Source organism: Bidens hawaiensis, unplaced genomic scaffold (assembly GCF_021521415.1).
Source record: "Bidens hawaiensis isolate Kalapana, Puna unplaced genomic scaffold, B.hawaiensis_p1.1 tig00004282_1, whole genome shotgun sequence".
Classification (NCBI taxonomy): domain Eukaryota; kingdom Viridiplantae; phylum Streptophyta; class Magnoliopsida; order Asterales; family Asteraceae; genus Bidens; species Bidens hawaiensis.
The window spans coordinates 512989-532562 of NW_027491257.1; the positions used below are offsets into that span (position 1 = coordinate 512989).

The window sequence follows — 19574 nt, forward strand, 5'->3', positions numbered from 1 at the left end:
ATTTGTATGTGTGGATCATTAACCGTCTTGTCGGTCTATTCCGCAGTTTTCATGGTACCATTAGATGAACACGGGAGAACTATCGTTTATGATTTTCTCTTTTGTTACACTTGCACAGTTAGTCTTGTTTGTGAGCTCAATTGTGAGCACTGGCAGTCTTGTCTCTTAGAGTTGGTCCCGATCTGATTACACCCTTGTTGAAACCCAGACATACACATGTTGCGCGCAGATTTATTGTCATCTATGTATTGTATTAAACTTGATTTCTCACCAACACGCAAGTGTTTGACGTTTATTTTAACACATGTTCAGGTTTGCAGTAGCTGTTTTGGAGCTTGTGGACACCTAGGAAGTTTTCTTTATTTTGGACCTAGATTAAAATGTATCAAGACAAGTTATTGCTGTTTTATTATTATGATTTATAATATATTGATTTATGATGATTTATGTTATCTTGTGTCTACTTTGCGCGTGCGCGAATGAATGTATTTATTAAATATTGACACCCAATAGTGTCACGAGTAATGAAACAATATGTGGCGCCCCGATGTATAATCCGCCTTTGGTCGGGGTGTTACAGATTGGTATCAGAGCTCGTTGACTTTAGGATAGGTGGTTAGACGTAACGGCCTAGAATACCTAAGAGTCCCTCCTCGCGCATGAGAGAAATCTCATGTTTGCGCGCTTATTGTTAATTACTCGTTATTTATGAATATGCTCGCGCTTGCGCAGTATATGATTTTATTTCACGATATTTCGATTTTTGTTGAATTTCGATTTTTATTGATTTTACTTACATATTCGTTTGTTGGATTTGAAAATCCGAAAAGTCATGGTGATACATGAATAGTTGATTTTCAATTTCCATTTACGATTATGTTCTGAGGTTGGAGACTTGAAAAGTCATGGTGATACATGAATTGTCAACCTCCAATACTCATTTTCTTGTATATTTTATATTGAGGATTGAAAAGTCATGGTGATACATGAATCGTCAATCTCCAATACTCGTTTGCTCGTATATTTTAAATTGGGAATTCGGAAAGTCATGGTGATACATGAATTGTCGATTCTTGATTCGAATTTGTTACCTTTATTAAGTCTGCATTTAGGGTCATTTATTCTACTTTAACTTTTGATAGTATCTAACCCTGCGAAACCAAGCTTTATGAGATTATACTTTGCGCTAAGACATTAACCAAAATTAAAACTTTTATAGAATGCCTCCGCTATCTCGCCGATTTCAGAGAAGAGAAGCCTCGCGCATGCGTAGACAGCAACGTTCCCAGGAAATGGCCGCCGCGATAGCCCAAGCCTTGAGCCAAAACAATACCTCGAGTTATAACATTAAGTCCTTTAACGCGGGTAACCCTCCAAAGTTCACAGGTCTTGAAGGAGCCACCGTGATGCTCCAGTGGCTTGAGAAAATAGAAAACACTTTCCTCCATACCCAATGCCCCTCAGACAGACGAACCCTGTATGCTTCCAGTGTCCTGGAATCTAGAGCGCTTACATGGTGGAATGGAGTAGCTCATGCGCGTGGCGCAGAGGCTGCTTCCAGCATGACATGGGAGGAATTCAAGGAAATTCTTACGCGAGAATTCTGCCCTCCCAACGAAGTTAAGCGCCTGGAGGAGGAATTTTGGAACCTTAAGCAATACAGTGGCGAAGCGCGCGAGTACGCGACGCGCTTCCATGAACTAAGCCTGCTTGTCCCTCACCTTGTTACCCCTTCCCGCCGAGCCATCGAAAAATTCCTTGGGGGTCTCCCCATGGAAATTCAAGATTCTGTATGGGCCAGAAACCCAGTAACCCTCCCTGACGCTATTGAGTTGGCCGCTGTGCTCAGCGACAACCATGTCAGAGCAGGAACCCTGTTCCTGCGGGGAACTGAGAAGACCAAACTCACCAAGACTGCCCCTGAACCAACAGAAACCAAACCTGAACCCTCAAACCGTAACAACCTCAAGCGCAGGCGCAAGGCCTATGCGCTTACCAACCCGCCCATTGTCCAGCAACCCATCTACCAACCTCCAGTTTACGCGCCTAACCCACTGTCAGCCTACCCAACTCCCCCTGTAGTTCACAACTATGCCCTAACCAATCCAGCACTCCCTGCCCCACCAACTAAGAAACCTTACACAGGAAACCATCCCTTCTGCCCAACCTGTAGATTTCACCACCCAACCCAAACCCCGTGTCGACTTTGTAACCGATGTGGCCGTACTGGTCACACTGCTGAGAACTGTAGAGTCCTTCCCACTAATCCAATTGCGCCAACACCACCAGTCTACCCGCAGAACCCAAAATCAATCTACCAAAACCCACGACCCAGATCGTGCTTTAACTGCGGTGATCCCAGTCATTTCCGGAACGCGTGCCCGAGACTACAAGTGCAAATCACACAAGCGAATCCGGTGAACCAGATTTCGAACCAAGTGACGCGTGGACGAGCTTTTAATATAACCGCGCACCAAGCGCAAGCGAATAATGACGTAGTTAATGGTACATTTTTGCTTAACGGATTTTATGCTTCTATACTTTTTGATACTGGCGCCGATCGAAGTTTTATCTCTCGCGCCTTCGAGCAGAAGCTTGCGCGACCGCGCAACGATTTAAAAGAAAATTTTTCAGTTGAATTGGCTAATGGTGAAACTGTTTTAATAAACTCAGTGATTAAAGATTGCACGCTTAACCTTAACGAAAACGATTTTCTGATTGACCTCATCCCCATGCCTCTTGGAAGCTTTGATGTTATCATTGGTATGGACTGGCTCTCGAAGAATCGCGCCGAAGTTATTTGCGCCAAGAAATTGATTCGCATACCTCGAGAAAATGGTGATCTTCATATTTACGGCGAAAAACCCTCCAGTGGTCTTAAACTTATGTCTTGCGCCGAAGCCCAAAGACTCATGCGGAAGAAGTATGTTGCATTCTTAGCCCATGTGGTCAAACCTGCTGAAGAGAAGAAGCTTCGCGATATCCCTGTTGTGCGTGATTTCCCTGAAGTTTTTCCTGATGATCTTCCTGGTATCCCTCCCGCTCGTGAAGTCGAGTTTCGTATTGATCTTGTCCCTGGTGCTTCCCCCGTAGCTAAATCTCCTTACCGTCTTGCGCCCGCTGAGATGCAAGAATTGGCAAGCCAACTTCAAGAGTTGACTGCTAAAGGATTCATTCGCCCTAGCTCTTCGCCCTGGGGTGCTCCGGTGTTGTTCGTTAAAAAGAAAGATGGATCGTTTCGCATGTGTATTGATTACCGCGAGTTGAACAAACTCACCATTAAAAACCGGTATCCCTTACCGCGTATTGACGACCTCTTTGATCAACTCCAAGGTGCCTCTTGTTTCTCGAAGATTGATCTCCGCTCTGGCTATCACCAGTTGCGCATCCGCGATGAAGATGTTCCGAAGACTGCTTTTCGAACTCGTTATGGCCATTTTGAATTCTTGGTCATGTCCTTCGGTTTAACCAACGCACCCGCCGTTTTCATGGATCTAATGAATCGGGTGTGTAGGCCTTTCTTGGATAAATTCGTGATTGTGTTTATCGATGATGTTCTGGTGTATTCTAAGACCAAGGCCGAGCACGAGCAACATCTTCGGTTGGTGTTGCAAAAGCTTAGAGCTGAGCAACTCTATGCTAAGCTTTCCAAGTGTGAATTCTGGTCTGATGAAGTACAGTTTCTTGGTCATGTTGTAAACAAGATGGGTATTCATGTCGACCCATCCAAAATTGAAGCAATCAAGAACTGGATTACGCCATCCTCTCCTTCTGAGGTCCGTTCCTTTCTGGGCTTAGCTGGTTATTACCGGCGCTTCATTTCGAACTTCTCGAAGATCGCTTTGCCTTTAACAGCTCTAACGCACAAAGGTAAACCATATATTTGGGGCTCGAAGCAAGAAGAAGCCTTTCTATCGCTCAAGCGATTGTTGTGTGAAGCTCCTGTTCTTGCGCTACCTGAGGGTAATGATGATTTTGTCGTGTACTGCGATGCCTCCAACCAAGGTCTCGGTTGTGTTCTTATGCAACGAGGCAAGGTTATCGCTTACGCATCAAGGCAACTCAAGGTTCATGAAAAGAATTATACAACTCACGATCTCGAACTTGGTGCAGTTGTTTTTGCCTTAAAGATCTGGAGACACTACCTTTATGGTACTAAGTGTATCCTTTACACTGACCATAAAAGCCTTCAGCATATCTTTGATCAAAAGGAACTTAACATGAGGCAACGCCGATGGAACGAACTCATCAGCGATTACGATTGTGAGATCCGGTATCATCCTGGTAAGGCTAATGTGGTAGCCGATGCGCTCAGCCGAAAACCCTGCCAGCTTAACTGTATTTTGCCGCGCACGCAGCTTCACTTCGCGCCGATTCAAAGCAACCTTGAATCGCGTATTCGTGACGCGCAGCGCGCATCCATCAGTAATGGTAACCTTCGCGCCGAGTTAGCGTGTGGCGCGGAAGCGCATTTTGTGCCCAATCTGTGTGGAATTCTCTGTTATCTTAATCGCATCTGGATTCCCTTTGATGAGAATCTTCGCGCTGATATCCTGAGTGAAGCGCACAAATCTCGGTATTCTATTCATCCTGGCGCTGATAAGATGTACAAGGATTTGCGCATTACTTATTGGTGGCCCGGTATGAAAAAGGATATTGCTGTGTTCGTAGCTAGATGCCTGACTTGTTCTAAAGTAAAAGCTGAACACCAACGCCCATCTGGTTTGCTCGAACAACCAGAAATTCCTACGTGGAAATGGGAATGTGTAGCGATGGACTTTATTACCAAGTTACCTTTGACAGCAAGCAAACATGATAGCATTTGGGTAATAGTGGATCGTTTGACTAAGTCTGCTCACTTCCTGCCCATTCGTGAAAACTACCGTGTTGAGCATCTCGCGCAGCTTTATGTCAAGGAAATTGTCTGCCGCCATGGTACTCCTTTGAGCATCATATCCGATCGCGATGGCCGTTTTATATCTCGCTTTTGGAAATCTCTCCAATCTGCGCTAGGAACTCGCTTGGACATGAGTACGGCATATCATCCTCAGACTGACGGTCAGTCTGAGCGAACTATTCAGACTCTTGAGGATATGCTCCGATCTTGTGTTCTTGATTTTGGAGGTAATTGGGATTCGCACCTGCCTTTGATCGAGTTCTCTTATAATAACAGCTATCATTCCAGTATCGGTATGGCCCCATTTGAAGCACTTTACGGTCGTAAGTGCCGCTCCCCGATTTGTTGGAGCGAAGTGGGTGAAACTCAAATCACAGGACCCGAACTTGTTCAAGAGACAACCGATAAAATCGCCAAGATCCGTGATCACCTGCTGACTGCCAGAAGCCGACAGAAGAGTTACGCAGATCGTAGGCGGAAGCCTCTCGAATTTCAAGTTGGTGATCTTGTTCTCCTCAAAGTGTCGCCCTGGAAAGGTGTTGTCCGCTTTGGGAAGAAAGGTAAGCTTGCTCCTCGATATGTTGGTCCATTCAAGATTCTCGCGCGTGTGGGAAAAGTTGCCTACAGACTTGACCTGCCGCCCGCGCTCAGTAATGTGCATCCAACGTTCCATGTATCCAATCTCAAGAAGTGTTTAGCTGACGAGAACCTTCACATTCCACTTGATGAAGTTCAAGTTGATGAAACTATGCATTTCGTTGAGAAGCCTGTTGAGATTATGGATCGCGAGGTTAAGCAAACCAAGCGCAGTCGTATCCCTATCGTGAAAGTTCGCTGGGAGTCCAAGCGCGGAGCCGAGTTTACATGGGAAAGGGAAGATCAAATGAAGATCAAGTACCCGCACCTGTTCTCTGCGCAACCTACTTCGAGATAAATTTCGGGACGAAATTTCTTAAAGTAGGGGAGACTGTGACATCTGACCCGATCCGACCCGACCCAGGTACCCGTTTCTCTGACCCGATCTCTTTCTTTTATGATTTAGTATTTATTTATACTTATACTTTATTTTTAATAATAATATATATATTTTCCTTCCCGCCTCTTTCTCTCTCTTTCTTTCCGCCGTCCCGTCCCTCTCCTTCTCTCTTTCCGCCTTCTTTTCCCTCTTGTCGCCGTCCCGCCCTTACGCCTTGTTTCCCTCTTTTTCTTCTAACTCTTTGCTTGTCCTTTGTTCCTTCCCGCCTAAGGTTGTCTGCGCAGCTCCACGCGCCAGACCCCTTACAAGGAATCCTGCGTGAAGACCACCTGTACAGCGATTCGCGAGACGAACTCTTCTCGCAGCGCGCTAAGAATTGTAATTCTTCTCGCAGCGCGCTAAGAACGGTAGTTCTTCCCGCGACGCGCTAAGGATTTGTAGTTCTTCTCGCAGCGCGCTAAGAATCATAGTTCATCCCTCGACGCGCGAAGAATTATAGTTCTTCCCGCGGCGCGCTAGGAATTTTAGTTCCTCCCGCGGCGCGCTAAGAAATGTGATTCTTCCCGCGACGCGTTAAGGTTGGTTCTGTCCGCCTTCGCGCTCGCGCACTTTTGCCTTAGCGCCTTAGCCTTCTCGCGCTAAACCTTTTGAGTTTTCTTCTGTTTAATCTAGCCGTTGCATTTGAGTTGTCTTATCTTTTGAGCTGTTGACCTAATCTGCTTTATGTCTGAAAAGTTACTTTCAGCGCAGCATGCGCACCAACCCCATTGGTTGACAGATAAAGTGACTGACATAATCTTTTGAGAATCTGCTTTTGCCATGCTTGACCAGTAACTTTATCTGTCCTCTCCCATGCCTTTTTCTGGATCCTGTCAACCTTTTCCTCTTTTTCCCTGCTACCATATCTTTTGATATCTTTACTTTTCAGAACTTTTTACTGTTGATATCTTTTCTTTTACTTTTGGAGATCTTTTCTAGGGTTTGTGTCCCCTAGGGTTTGCCTATATATAGTACTATTTTCTTAACACTTCACACACTACACTTATTCTCTTCCTCCCTTTTTGCTCTCTGCCGTTGTTCTTCAGCCGCCTCCCTCCTCTCTTGCCTCCGTCTTCCTCCCGGTTCTGCCCTGCTTTTCCGGTAATATATATATATATAATAATTTACTTATTAATTATGCTAACTTATAATCAAGACTTAAAACTGATCGTTAAAACAATAATCTTTACTTATAGGTTAACTTGCTTGTTTGGTTCTTGCTTTATCTATCATCGCATCTTTATCAAGTGAGTAATCTCGTACCTAATCCCTTTTTGCTTTTAATGTTTTGGGATGTTCATGTGTTCATACAAACTTAGAGTCTTAAACTTGTTTATGAACTTTAGTCGCGCAGTATCCCATGTGTTGAGGACGTAGACTTGGCTGTTATTTGTATGTGTGGATCATTAACCGTCTTGTCGGTCTATTCCGCAGTTTTCATGGTACCATTAGATGAACACGGGAGAACTATCGTTTATGATTTTCTCTTTTGTTACACTTGCACAGTTAGTCTTGTTTGTGAGCTCAATTGTGAGCACTGGCAGTCTTGTCTCTTAGAGTTGGTCCCGATCTGATTACACCCTTGTTGAAACCCAGACATACACATGTTGCGCGCAGATTTATTGTCATCTATGTATTGTATTAAACTTGATTTCTCACCAACACGCAAGTGTTTGACGTTTATTTTAACACATGTTCAGGTTTGCAGTAGCTGTTTTGGAGCTTGTGGACACCTAGGAAGTTTTCTTTATTTTGGACCTAGATTAAAATGTATCAAGACAAGTTATTGCTGTTTTATTATTATGATTTATAATATATTGATTTATGATGATTTATGTTATCTTGTGTCTACTTTGCGCGTGCGCGAATGAATGTATTTATTAAATATTGACACCCAATAGTGTCACGAGTAATGAAACAATATGTGGCGCCCCGATGTATAATCCGCCTTTGGTCGGGGTGTTACAGTGATGGCGGTGGTGGAGATTGTGGTCGCTTTGTCGGTGGAGTGGTGGTGGTGAACGGGGCACGGTGGAATGGTGACGGGTTTTTGAGATATATGGTTTTGAATTGTTGAAGGTGGTGAAGAGGTAATATGTTGAAAAAAGAAGATGGCGTGGGACCCACCACCTACCTTTTATTAATACAAAATTTCACGTCAGCAATAAAATAATGGAGTTAAGGTTCGTTAAGTTCGGGAGTGCCAGAAACAAAAAGAGTGGAAGTTAGGAGCGGTGGCTAACAAATTGAAAGTTGAGAGTGTTATCTACCAATGGGTGAAAGTTCGGAGTATTAAAAACCAATATCCCTATTTTTAATTATAAACTTTGTTTAGAAACACACACTTTTGTGACTTTTGTGGTCTATTTATGCCTTTTGGGCTACCTTTGAGCATTTTGGGCTACCTATGTGTCTTTTGGGCTACATTTATGTCTTTTTGTCCATTTGTGCCTTTTGGGCTACATTTGTGAGTTTTGGGCTATCTTTATGCCTTTTGAGCTAACTTTGTGTCTTTTAGGCCACCTTTGAGCTTTTTGAGCTGCCTTTGAGTCTTTCTGGGCTACCTTTTTGCCTTTTGGACAACCTTTGTGTCTTTTGGGCTACCTTTGTAAGTCTTAGGCTACTTTTGTGTCTTTTGGGCTACCTTAGTGCCCTTTAGGCAATCTTAATGCCTTTTTGTTCTTTGTGCATTTAGGGCTTCATTATGCCTATTGGGCTCTATTTGTGCCTTTTGGGCTACCATTGTGCGTTTTGGGCTACCATTGTTCATTTTGGGCTACCTTTGCACTTTTTGGGCTACCTTTATGCGTTTTTGGCTACTTTTGTGCGTTTTGGGCTACCTTTGTGTGTTTTGGGCTACCTTTGTGCGCTTTAAGCTACACTTGTGCCCTTTGGGCTACCTTTGTGCCTTTTAGGAAACCTTTATGCATATTCGTTCATTTGTGCCTTTCGGGCACCATTATGCCTTTTGGGCAATATTTATGCCTTTTAAGCTACCTTTGTGTGTTTTAGCTACCTTTGTACCTTATGGGTTACCTTTATGCGTTTTGGGTTGCCTTTGTGCGGTTTTGGCTACCTTTGTGTTTTTTTTGGGCTACCTTTATGCCTTTTAAGCTACCTTTATGTCTTCTGGGCTACATTTTTGCCTTTTAAGCTACCTTAATGCCTTTTAAGCTACCTTTGTGCCTTTTGGGCTACATGTGTGCGTTTCGACTACCTTTATGCATTTTGGGCAATATTTATGCCTTTTCGTTCATTTGTGGGTTTGGGGCTCCATTTATGCCTTTTAGGTTTACATTTTTGCCTTTTTGGGTTCCATTTTTGTCTTTGGGGTTACCTTTGTGCATTTTAGACTACCTTTGTGCGTTTTGGGCAATCTTTATGCCTTTTGGGCTAACTTTGTGCCTTTTAGGCTACATTTGTGTCTTTTGAGCTACCTTTGTGCCTTTTGGGCTATCTTTGTGCGTTTGTGGCTACCTCAGTGCGTTTGGGTTGCCTTTTAGGCTTCATTTATGCCTTTTGGCCAACATATATGTTGTGACATTTGTCATTTTCGGTTCGATTTATAATTGTTTTCGTATTGTAAAACGGCCCGTTTTGGTTTTTGGGTCTTTAGATATTAACAAAATGATGGATTTTATGTCATGATCTTGTTTCATACATGTCGTACTGCTATATTACTCTTACCGGTCCTAAACTCACTTAATTTACCCTAAAAATTGGTTTTAAACAAGTCCAGCCGCCAAAATCGTCAAAAAATAAACTTTCTGGAAAATACCTCTCGTGGCGTCACGCAACCAGGTACCCCTTTGTTGGTCGCGCGACACCATTAGCTTGCTGCAGCATCAATTTTTCATTTAATAAGATGTTATAACCCGTTTAAAGCTATCTGGGTTTGATTGTGAATTCGGGTCAAACGTATGAGAGGTCTCCATTAGAAATGAAACAATCTGGTGGCTTGAGAGGGGGTGAGTAGTGACCATAGAGCTTTTAATTTTAAAGTTTCGTTTATATATATTTAAGATTAACGGATCTAGTTGATTATAACTAAAATGCTTTAATTTACCACACTAGTTAAACATTTGCATCAATGATTACATCTGGTTAAAAAAAAAACGGAGCCGAACCATAAATGATTTGATATAAAAACCAATCAACTGAGAAATCTGTAGTTCAATTATAGCTTTTCTAAAAACTAACGGTTTGATATCGATTACAAGTATTTTTGTAAACGAATAAAGCAAATAGCTTTCTATATATACACACAATAATCGATCAAAAGCGGCCTTAACCACAAAACTTTGGTTAACCAAACCAACCATTTAAAATGGACTTAAATGTAACCGATTATGGTTATTTGATACCACTATGCATTCTTTTATGATTTGTTTTAAGACGATAATCAAACCGAACCAACTCAAATCGAAAATATAACATTAGGACCTTTCAAAGGCAATTACTAACATGACCATATGATATCATGACCTCAACCAAAACATCATACAATAAAGGCGCGCGACACATTGAACGTTTCAAATGTATAAATCAAGGTCCACATCATATACACGAGGAAATACAAAAGAGCCTAGTAACATAGCATGGAAGTGCAACTACGGAACCAGTTGTGATCTGGCAATAGCTTCACCGGGCCAGACGCTGCAATCGCTATGTCCTGCAATCCACACAAGTTTAAACAAATAATAATAATAATAATAATAATAATAATAATAATAATTCTTTTTAGTTTAGTAATTAAACTTTCTTTGAAAGTAATATTATATATTCATATCAACCAAGATTAACAAAATGTACAAGCAAAAGGAATGTTACAAATCCTAATTAATATGGCGGAGTATATAATAACACTGTGCGTAAACGTTGTGTAGAAAGAGGAATAACCTTGTCAAACAGGAACTTGTTAGCTACACGTTTAACGGTGGCAACGTCCACTGCATCAATTCTGGCAAACAGTTCAGCAAGCGGGATTATACGCCCGTATGCAAGCAACTGTATAATAAATATTAAAACAAGTTAAAAAAAATAATATTAAGAGTTTTATCACTGCAGACTACAAATAAGGCATGACTCAAATTATTAGTAAGCATAGATGAACTAAAAGTATTAAATAAATCTACAAGGATATATTCTATTTTGTGATTGTGTGTAAACAAGAATAATTATTACAAATATAACTTCAAATATTAGGATAAATAATATCATGTGTCGGGTGTACCTGACGTCCAATTTCTTCGGCAGTGGGCTGTTCGTTACAAATTAAATATTTTAGCTGCAAATAATGAAGCACCGTAAAGATTTAAGCTGCAAATAGCTGCATATGACTACTAGTGCCGAAATTACCTGATTTTGAGCACGAATAGCATCCTCCTCTGTGACTCGATAACGCAGTTTGCTTATCTCTTGCATTATTGCAGAAGCCAAATCATCTAAGCAATCTGGCTACATAAAGAATAAAAAGCATTAATGAACCGAACTAACTTAAATATGGGCATGTTCGTGTTTTGTTTTTAACCAAACACAAACATATCAACGTGAACACAGTTTTTTGCTCATGTTCGTTCATTAAGAAAATAGGCATTTTTGTCTACATTCATGTTCATTCGTTTAAAACCTAAACGAACAGTTCACGAACATAAACAACAAACTAAAATGAACATAATTGAACAAACATAAGTAGGCATAACTGACCAAAGATAAATGAACACAAACGAGCTTAAGTTAGCATTAATGAACACAAGCGAGCTTAAGTTAGCATTAATGAACACAAACGAGCAAGACTCATCCAAAAACATAAACTAAGCCACTTTTATGTTTATATTTAAATAAATATAACTACTTTTGTATTTATTAAAATTTAAACAAACAAACATAAATAAACGAACAGAACTGAACGAACATAAACGAACGTTCACAAACATAAATGTATGAACAAAGTGTGTGTTCATGTTCGTTCGTTTAGTTAAGTGAACAAAAAATTTTGTTCATGTTCGTTAGTTTAATAAATAAACGAGCATAAACGAGCTTCCCATCGAACAATTCACAAACCGTTCATAAACGTTCGGTTCGTTAACAGGCCTAACGTAGTTGGCAGTCAGTAAGAAGCAATAATTTATATGCAATTATTTATAAGTTCAAAACTCACTTTACCAACAGCATAGACACCAAAAAGCCCGGTTTCTTTATAGTGACTGCTCACAGCCATCACACTCTCAGCAATTTCATCAATCCCGACAATCTGAGCGAACTGTGAACTGTGAGTCAAAAGTATAAAAAAAAGTTTTAAAAAAACTATAATTATCAATATATAATAAGATTAAAGAAAATGGTACCGACCCTATATGTTTGCCAGCATCTGTAACTTTGTTCCATGATCCAAGCATAGTTCGTATGACCAACAAAGCGATCGAATCAGGATCCGTCCACGATGCTCCTTTAAACACAACGCCAAAATGAGCCAAAGCCATGTCATCGTCCCTTTTACGAATCTAATCATTTATAAATATTACATTCACAGTTTCAGTTACTTGCATAATGCAAATACTTCAAGCCATAAAAAAAATGTAACACCACCTCAGAACCAGTGAATATTGCAGGCTCGGTTTCCACCAACTGCAATGCAGTTACTGGATTAGTCGATAATTTTGTGAACATCTTATTAACCTGCTGTACAATCTCCTCGTGGTTAACCGCACCCGAGGCTGAAATTACCTGTAACAAAAAAAAAAGACAGATCATATTAATAGTATAAAGTTATATAAACTATAAAGATAACAAGGTAGCATTTAAAATGTTATTTAATGATTAGTTGAATACCATTCTGTGGGGTGTATAATGGGTTGAAAGGTAATCTTGAAGAGCATTCTTTGTCATATCCATGATGTTTTTAGGAGGTCCAAGAACTGTCCGACCGAGGGGACTGTGTTGGAACGCAGCAGCTTGCAAACGGTCGAAAATTACTTCATCTGGCTGTGCCATCACCTGAAACCGACATTAAACGTTAAGACATATAAAAACCGTTGAAACTGTCCGAACCGCCCAAACCGAGCTAAATCACTAAATCAGCCAGTTTGGTCAGGTTAGAGTACACCAGTTCGGTTTACAGTTTGAAAAACCAAGTAAACCGAACAGGCGAAATATATTAAAAATATATATATAACTTTTTTAGTCTACATAATTTTATTAAATATAAAATAATTATACACGTATAGAAAACTAACAGTTAATATACGTACACGTGCTTGTAAATAAAATGCATATATATTATTAATTTAACCGATTTCGTGCTGCTAAAAAAATTTCACTGTTTTTTCGCAAACTCTTTAAATTCGGTAAAATGTTAAGTTTTTTTAAACCTGCCATTTTACTAAATTTTGGAAAATCCTTACTAAACTTTCGAAAGGTAAAGATTTTAGTTTTTTTAAACCTGCCGTTTTGAAAGGTAAAGATTTTACCTTTTGCTCAGAAAGTCGAAAGGTAAAATGTTTTAGTTTTTTTAAACCTGCCATTTTACTAAACTTTTGAAAATCTAATGGTTCGGTTTACTAGTAAACCAAACATCCAAAATATTAAAAAAATAAATAACTTTTTAGTTATACAAATAAAAATCAGCCCAACCCGCCAAAAGCGAACCGTTTTGGCCAGTCCAGCCGACCCAACCCAGCCGGTTCAGTTTAACTTTTCTAAAAACCGAATTTATCAGTCCGGCCCATAAATTACTCAAAACCGCCCGAACCAAACCTCGAACAACTCCGTAAGAATCTCATTACGCTCGTCTTTAATCGTATCTTCATCAAACGTCGAGTTCTGCAGCATATCCGACATAACATCAACCACATTACACACATCTGCAGCCATCACTTTAGCAACATAAACTGTATGTTCTCTTGAAGTATACCCACATACTTCACCCCCCATATTCTCAATCTCCTCAAACATTTCACTACTAGACCGCTTCGAGGTGCCTCGAAACACCATATGTTCGACGAAATGAGCGACACCGTTAGTCTCTTCGGTTTCAAACCGCGAGCCGGTGTCGACCCACACGCAGACGGTGGCGGTGTGGGAGAGGTTGTTGGACTCGGTGGCGACACGGAGGCCGGTAGAGAGAGTGGTGACACGTGCTGAAAAACACCGGTACTGAAAATGAGTAAAACTGTGTACTGAATACCGTGCACAAATTTTCATTTTCTGTACAGGTACCATTGAAAATAGTTGAAATGATGAAAGTGAATGGCACGGATACCGAGAACATGAAAAGATGAATACTGGTACCGATAAAGCGCAATGAAAGCGTGTGAAAAGGTGGCACGTGGCCATGGGTGGGGTATGTGTGGTTCGGTTATGTTAATGATTCTTATTAATATGCGGACGAAGATTGCCGTCCGGCGGCTGTCTCATTCCTTTGCCGTCCATGGCCTGCATTTGGCAGTGAAATAGCTGCTTGTTTTTCGGTTGCTGAGTGCTGACATCTTTGTTACTGGTGCGGGCCAAAATGAAGTCGATCGGGTTAGCCAAGCCGAGATATTAAAGAAATGAATAAGAAAATGAAGCAAGCGGAATGGGGATTCGGGTTGCATGTTCACAAGAGAGCGGGAACAGCATCCCGGGTGTCCGAGTACAAAAGTAAAAAAATTGCGAGTATGTGATAGGTGCAGAACTAGATGATACCCGACCTGATTACTAGAAATGTCAAAATATACAAATATGTTTATCCGAACCATATTCGCAAATATAATTTTTTTCTTTATTTATTTATAAATGGTGAGGTAGATCACCTACTATCCTCCTTGGTAATTGAATTCTCAAGTTCACTAATTTTTATTTTTATATACACAAATTAAACTAGTTAAAAATATATTAGAGAATTCCAACAAGTATTTTTTTAATAAATTAACCGGTATATCCAATCCTCAAATGGACAAATGAGTATTAGTCCAAACCCGAAACTCAATTTTACAATCAGATACGAAACTTAAATCTTCAATACTCGTAGGGGTGCAAGCGAGCTGGACCGAGCTCGAGCTCGGCTCGTTTAACTTGCATAGAGCTCGAGCTCGGCTCGTTTAACTTGCACAGAGCTCGGCTCATTTCGAGCTCTATTTTCAAAGCTCGAGCTCGGCTCGTGAGCAGACTTTCAGACTCGAGCTTGGCTCGGGCTCGGCTCGTTTATTGTTTATCAATTATTTTTATATAATTATAATTATAATTATTTTCATATATTTTTTTATCATAATTTTATGTTTAATATATTATTTAGTTATTTTTATTTATATTTTCATAATATTATATATATATATATATATATATTAATAGTTATTAAATATATATTTTAAAAATTCATATAAATGACAGGTTTGTTTACGCTCGCGAGCTCGATAACTGAAGATCGGGCTCGAGCTCGTTTATTAAACGAGCTTACTTTTAGGCCCGAGTTCAGGCTCAATTAAACTCGGTTCTGTCAAGCTTTATACGAGCCGATCTCGAGTAGCTCGATTCCTTTGCATCCCTAAATGCCTGTCCCAAACCCGTATACCTGAACCGGGTCACAAGTCAAAACTTACAACTCACGTGTGTACACGTGCACCGGCTTATTTCGCCCGCAGTATTCCACAACTCCATCACCAAACCCGGTTTAATAAACCGCTCATATCACCTCCAATAAACAAGAACCGTATCCAATTTCCCCAATTCATCATTATCATCCAACTCTCTCAAATCAACCTTCAATTCACACACCAATTCACAAACCCACTTAATCCAATCCAATACCCATCAAATCCCATCTTCTCTCAACCCATTAACCCAATTTTCACCGTCCAATTCTGACACAATCAAATTCTAGGGTTAGGGTTTGCAATTCGGTGTTCGGATCCAAACCCGCTAATTTCCGATCTGGGTTTTAATCATACCGTCATTTAATTTGTGGGTTTTGGTTTAATTTTGAATCTAGGGTTTTTTGGCGCGTGATTTTGGGATAAGCTGTTAATTCAGTTACCGGTTTGGTGAGTTTATTGGTTAATTACTTAATTATGATTTTTTGTATTGATTTTGGACCTTTTGGTGATGGGTTTATTGTTTTGAGCTTGAATTAGTATTTAAAGTTTTGATTTTTATTTGTTTACTTTAATTAGCTGCTGAGAATTATGATTTTTTTATTATTTTTACATGTGATTTAGTTAAACTTGTTATAAATTTAGCTCAATTTTTACATGTGATATTTTAATACTGCAGCCATGCATACAATTGAATTACATGCAAACAGTTATATGGTATTTAACAGCTGCACATTTGTTACATATTTAAATTGACATGTAATCGTTATCGTACTTACTAAAAATTGAAGTACTGCATGGACTTAATTATGATTTTGTATTGATTTTGGTGAAGGGTTTATTGTTTTCAGCTTGAATTAGTATTTACGGTTTGATTTTAGTGGAAAGTTATGATTTTTATCTGTTTAGTTAAATTAGCTGCTGACAATTATGATGTTTATTAATTTTAGATGTGATTTTGTTAAAATTGTAATGAATTTAGTAGATTTTTAATTTTTATATACTGTAGTGTAGCGCTGTAGCCATGCATGCACTTGAATTACATGCAAACAAGTATATGATACATACATTTGTACGTCTGTTACGTATTTGAACCGACGTGTAGTCGTGATCGTATTTACTAGAATTTAAGTATTAGTAGGTTGCCCGATACTGACGCATGTATATACATAGCAAGTGCTGCATGAACTTGATAATAATAATAATAATTATTATTATTATTATTTTTTTTTTGTTGTTGTTATTTTTATTATTATTATTATTATTATTATTATTATTATTATTATTATTATTATTATTATTATTATTATTATTAACAGAACTCCTCCTGCCATACAATTACATACCTTTTTCTGCATATTGGATTAAACTATAGTATTACTTTTGGTAAAATATTTATTGTTTAACTTTTAAGCACAAATCAACACTCAGGGTTTGATTTTTATGGAGTATTATTGTTTTTATCCGTTTACTCGAGTTAGCTGTTGAAAACTAGAAAATTATCTAGGATTTACGTATTGAGCTCCTTTAGAATTGGATTGAGAATAGTCCGCTCGCATTACGTGTGAAATTACAGTAAAAAGGTTATAGTTTTCTCCGCGTTCTGTTGATTTTAATATGCCGTGTGCACGTGCTTCAGGTTGTGATGGGAACTAAACGACCTTTTGATGAGGACCTCCAAGAGTTTATTAAACACCCAAAGCATCTTGATAACGGGAATAAGCCTGATACGCTCTTTGAGGAGAAACCGCCTCTTGAACCATCTCAAAACGTTGTGATTGCAGGTTAGAATAAAATCATAAGGTGTTAAATGCGTATCTTTGGCATTATTAATATTAACACATAGATGTCATGCATAAATTTCGCTTTACAGGTGAAGGCGATGAAAAGGTGTTTGAAACAAGCGCTGACTTACCTTTAGCGACCGGCGTCACGGGCCATGAAGAAGCTTCCGGGCCCGGGCCCGGGTTTTGCCCAAATCTTTTCTCAGAGTTCTATGAATTCAACTTGCCAAGACGTCCGCTGGTTCATTATGATGAAACGTATACGTCTTTATTAGATGGCCTTCCAAGAAAAGAAGTTCCCATTGGACCCGAACATCAAGCTGACGTTCCCGAATACGATTCGGATTCAGCTAGAACTTACACTTCCAGCAATGGAGAGAACATTTTGATGGGCATTTGCGTCATTTCAAACCAAGAGGGCGAGGGCGAGGGCGAGGGCGAGATCGTAATGCCACAAACGGATTGCAAATGCGTGGACAATGGGTCTATTATATGCGTACAACAACACGTCATCGAAGCCCGGTTAAGTTTAAAACAATCTTTAGGACATGAGACGTTTATTAATTTGGGATTTGATAACATGGGAGAGGAAGTATCCGGGAACTGGACCGAAGAAGAAGAACAGCATTTTCAAGATATTATTTACTCGAATCCCGTTTCACACGGTAAAAGATTCTGGGAGGTGCTTTCGGTTGAGTTCCCGACCCGTACGAAAAAGGAACTCGTAAGTTATTACTTTAACGTGTTTATTTACCGAAGACGAGCTATTCAAAACCGATCACATTTACTAGCAATCGACAGTGACGACGACGAATGGTGGGGAACCAAAAGAGGGTCTTTCGGGTCGGTAATAGACGATGACGATGATCTTGTAGTTGGACCTTTCGTTGACCATGAATATCATGATCATGATTGTTCATCCGAAGAAGATATTGCTACGGGTGTTAAAGAAAACCAAGTAATGAACGCCGGTTCATCGAGTAATGTACGCAATGAGAAAGTCACAAGTGAAAACGGGCTAGAAAAGCCGGTATCAGAAAACATGTCACGATCCGAATCGTATCTGCACTGGGACCCGCCGTATTCGACAATGGGCTCAACGAAAGGTGTTGACCTGTTGCCGACGTGCAGCATGATTGAAGAAATCTTTGGGTCTTCGAAAACCAGTAAAAGTACTTGACGGTCAAAAGTCAACGGTCAACTGCACGGCGACGCTCCTTAACCCGGATTCCACTGTATTTTATTGTATATTAATTTTGTGGTTTTGAGTTGTATTTTGTTGTTGTGTTCTGAATTGCAGTTGGTATCTGTTATGAATAACTCACTAATGTTAGATTGTACCTTGAGTCCTTGACAAGATTCGGGCCCGACTGTAGACAACGTGGGCCCAGCCTGAAAATCTGGTTCGGTTGGACGGGCCGTAGACATCGTGGGCCCAACCTGAAAATCTGGTTTGGTTTGGACGGGCCGTAGATATCATGGGCCCAGCCCAAAACTCTGGTTCAGTTTGGATGGGGCGGAGCCTGTTCTTTTCTGTTCCTTGTATTAATATATATAGCATGTCAAAAGTCACAAAACTAATGTAAATTTAGTGTTAATTGTTATTAGGGTTCTTTTTTAAAGAAGGTAGTAAATATTATATTAATTATGAAAATTATTATTTACAATTAATTGATAGTTAAGTGTTATAACAACTTACAAATAAATAAACTAGTCAAAATGAGTAGAAGATGGAAGTTTTCATCTCACAAACTTGGGCTCGGGCGAAGTGCGAATGTCGTGTAGTTATCCGGAAAACTTTTGTGCCTGTCGCGCTACGCGACGAATCTGTAACTAACTCATCGCGATACACGGCATGAAAGTTGCGCTGGCGAGATACGTTGCCTGTCACCGGCACGCCACGTGGCCTGGCTAGGGCTGACCCGGCAACCCTATAGGTCTCGTTGTGCTACGCAATGACCTTACTTTAAGGCCATCGCGATACACAACCAGTTCGAAAATCAGCTATAAAAGGAACAGAATCCATGCTCAGTTTCGTCGTCCAGATTTCTCAATCTCTCTCACACTTTCTGTTATATTAAGTGTGTTGGTATAATACCCTTGAGTGGTCGTAACTAATCCGATCGAAAGAAGCTTTGTATAGGAATCCAAAAGTTCTGTTTGAACAAGGTAAGACTTTGTGTTATAGTGTAAAGTTTCTAATCTCGTGATTATCGTTTATGATTATTGGGTTTATACTAATTTAGATATATTACATTGTGCTTAACTAGGTGCTTAATACCAAGAAGCTCTTTATTTGTAAACTTTCA

General features: G+C 39.9%; 3 protein-coding genes across 3 annotated transcripts; 1 reads left to right on the forward strand and 2 right to left on the reverse strand.

Annotated features, from left to right (window-relative positions):
• Window positions 1-10497: 10497 nt before the first annotated feature.
• Window positions 10498-12132, reverse strand: LOC143626046 (putative mitochondrial-processing peptidase subunit beta, mitochondrial). Its single transcript, XM_077096231.1, has 5 exons — window positions 12073-12132; window positions 11271-11369; window positions 11146-11199; window positions 10812-10919; window positions 10498-10584 (listed from the first exon to the last, which is right to left on the reverse strand). Exons 1-5 carry the CDS (start codon window positions 12130-12132, stop codon window positions 10498-10500), a joined length of 408 nt encoding a protein of 135 aa, XP_076952346.1.
• Window positions 11358-14132, reverse strand: LOC143626047 (putative mitochondrial-processing peptidase subunit beta, mitochondrial). Its single transcript, XM_077096232.1, has 6 exons — window positions 13668-14132; window positions 12744-12908; window positions 12498-12638; window positions 12264-12357; window positions 12073-12181; window positions 11358-11369 (listed from the first exon to the last, which is right to left on the reverse strand). The coding sequence occupies exons 1-4, from the start codon at window positions 14130-14132 to the stop codon at window positions 12265-12267; spliced, it is 864 nt and encodes a 287-aa protein (XP_076952347.1). The 3' UTR covers window positions 11358-11369; window positions 12073-12181; window position 12264.
• Window positions 14133-15761: 1629 nt separating this feature from the next.
• On the forward strand, window positions 15762-18445 carry LOC143626048 (uncharacterized). The gene is made up of 3 exons (XM_077096233.1): window positions 15762-15931; window positions 17121-17265; window positions 17355-18445. Exons 2-3 carry the CDS (start codon window positions 17127-17129, stop codon window positions 18443-18445), a joined length of 1230 nt encoding a protein of 409 aa, XP_076952348.1. The 5' UTR covers window positions 15762-15931; window positions 17121-17126.
• The last annotated feature ends 1129 nt before the right edge of the window (window positions 18446-19574 follow it).